Source organism: Octopus bimaculoides, chromosome 28 (assembly GCF_001194135.2).
Source record: "Octopus bimaculoides isolate UCB-OBI-ISO-001 chromosome 28, ASM119413v2, whole genome shotgun sequence".
In the NCBI taxonomy this organism is placed as follows: domain Eukaryota; kingdom Metazoa; phylum Mollusca; class Cephalopoda; order Octopoda; family Octopodidae; genus Octopus; species Octopus bimaculoides.
Genome location: NC_069008.1, coordinates 3932514 through 3934057, shown reverse-complemented (window position 1 = coordinate 3934057; position 1544 = coordinate 3932514). Strand labels below are relative to the sequence as shown.

At 42.3% G+C, this 1544-nt stretch overlaps 1 protein-coding gene across 3 annotated transcripts in view; it reads left to right on the top strand.

Annotated features, from left to right (window-relative positions):
- Positions 1–385: 385 nt before the first annotated feature.
- Positions 386–1544, top strand: part of LOC106881536 (probable nuclear hormone receptor HR3) — a 188754-nt gene continuing 187595 nt past the window's right edge. The window contains exon 1 of one of the 3 annotated variants that reach the window (XM_052977575.1): positions 386–836. In XM_052977575.1, the coding sequence (XP_052833535.1) occupies positions 818–836 (19 nt within the window). In that variant the 5' untranslated portion in view covers positions 386–817. The remainder of the gene's footprint in view (positions 837–1544) is intronic. The other 2 variants (XM_052977576.1, XM_052977574.1) reach the window with 2 other exon arrangements.

The window sequence follows — 1544 nt, the reverse complement described above, 5'->3', positions numbered from 1 at the left end:
ACTACTACCACGAGTGAAAGAATAAAAAAGAAAGCACTACCACTGTGACTACTACTAATAGTACAAACATTACTGCTATTGCTACTACTAATGCAAACACTACTGCTATAGCACAAGCACCACCACCACTACTACTACCACCATCAGTGTATAAGCGCTGTTATTACTACTACTGCAGTGAGTGTAGGGGTGGAGGAAGTATGCCAACCACACTGAGTTTATTGAATACTGCTGCTGCTACTACTACTAGCAGCTTGTGTTGCCTTCCTTGGTTACCTAAGCATGAGAGAAGCGGTAGAGGTGGTGATGGTAGTAGTGGGAGTAGTGGTTGTGAGGAGAGTAGCAATAGCACAGCAGCAGCAGTAGACACTTCACAACCTCCGGAACAAGAAGGCGGAAGACGATTTGCAGCGTCGAGGGGGGAGGAGCGGGAGGAGAGATTTGCACGGCGCCGGTATCACTGCGCGGCGCCAGCTAGCGATCCAAGAATATAGGTCGCGGCTTCGGGACCCCGTTTGCGGACATTACAGGCGACAAATCGGGACGAAAGCGGCGGCAATGTCCGAGTCTCTCTACACAGCTGCGATCGCTACCGCTGACGGCCGGCCGAAGACGGCGTTTTGCCGTCTCGGGCGCTAAACCGGGTGGGGTGAGGTCGAACAAGGGTAATATATGCTAAGTTATGTTAATGTCATGTCTGTGACCTACACATGTAAATCAGCCTGCTCTGGTTTTATTTTTACCTCTTTGTTGGATGCTCTAGTTTTCGGTTTGTTTTGAGTGATTGGGAAGTCTTACTGAATGTTATGGTGAAAGGATGTCGAGTAACATGAAAGGTAGGTATTGGAGTTGGATTTTTTTTTCGTTATATATATATGTTTTTTTCCACGTTTAAAAAATCCCGAAAAAGAAAAAAGAACAACAAAAGCAAAAACAAACAAAAAGACCAGGCATCATCCCCCATCCTTCTACCAACAAGTTGGCTTAGCTTTCTGCTTGCATACGTGTTGGAGAAAAATGGCGCTAAACCACAATTCCCTGTGTACGTACATATGTGTGTATATATGTATATATATATGTATAGATCTGTATATAGATCTGTATTCACATGTACATATTTACACACAATGATACACATACACGCACATATATTTAGCATCGTGTGTTTATATGTATATGTGTGTGTGTGTGTGTGTGTGTGTTTGTATTAGGAAAGGTACATTTATGTATGTTTCATTTGTAATTTTCTGTGTGTATATTTGTATATATATATATTTATACGTGTGTGTTGTGTCTGTTTATTGCATACAGCTGCTTGATTTCGTATTCGAAGTGGTGGTATCACCACATTAATTCTGTTATTACAACTAAACAGCTTCGGTAGTAGTTGCAGGTTTTAGTTTAAATTGTATATTTTTTCCCTTTTGCTGGTTGTGACAAGCTGCACTTGGGCCGGAATAGGCGGTGGTGGTCTCTAGCTAATACGATACATAGTTAATAAAGCCTCCCTCCTTCTCGCTTTCAAGTATGTGTGTGTCTATATA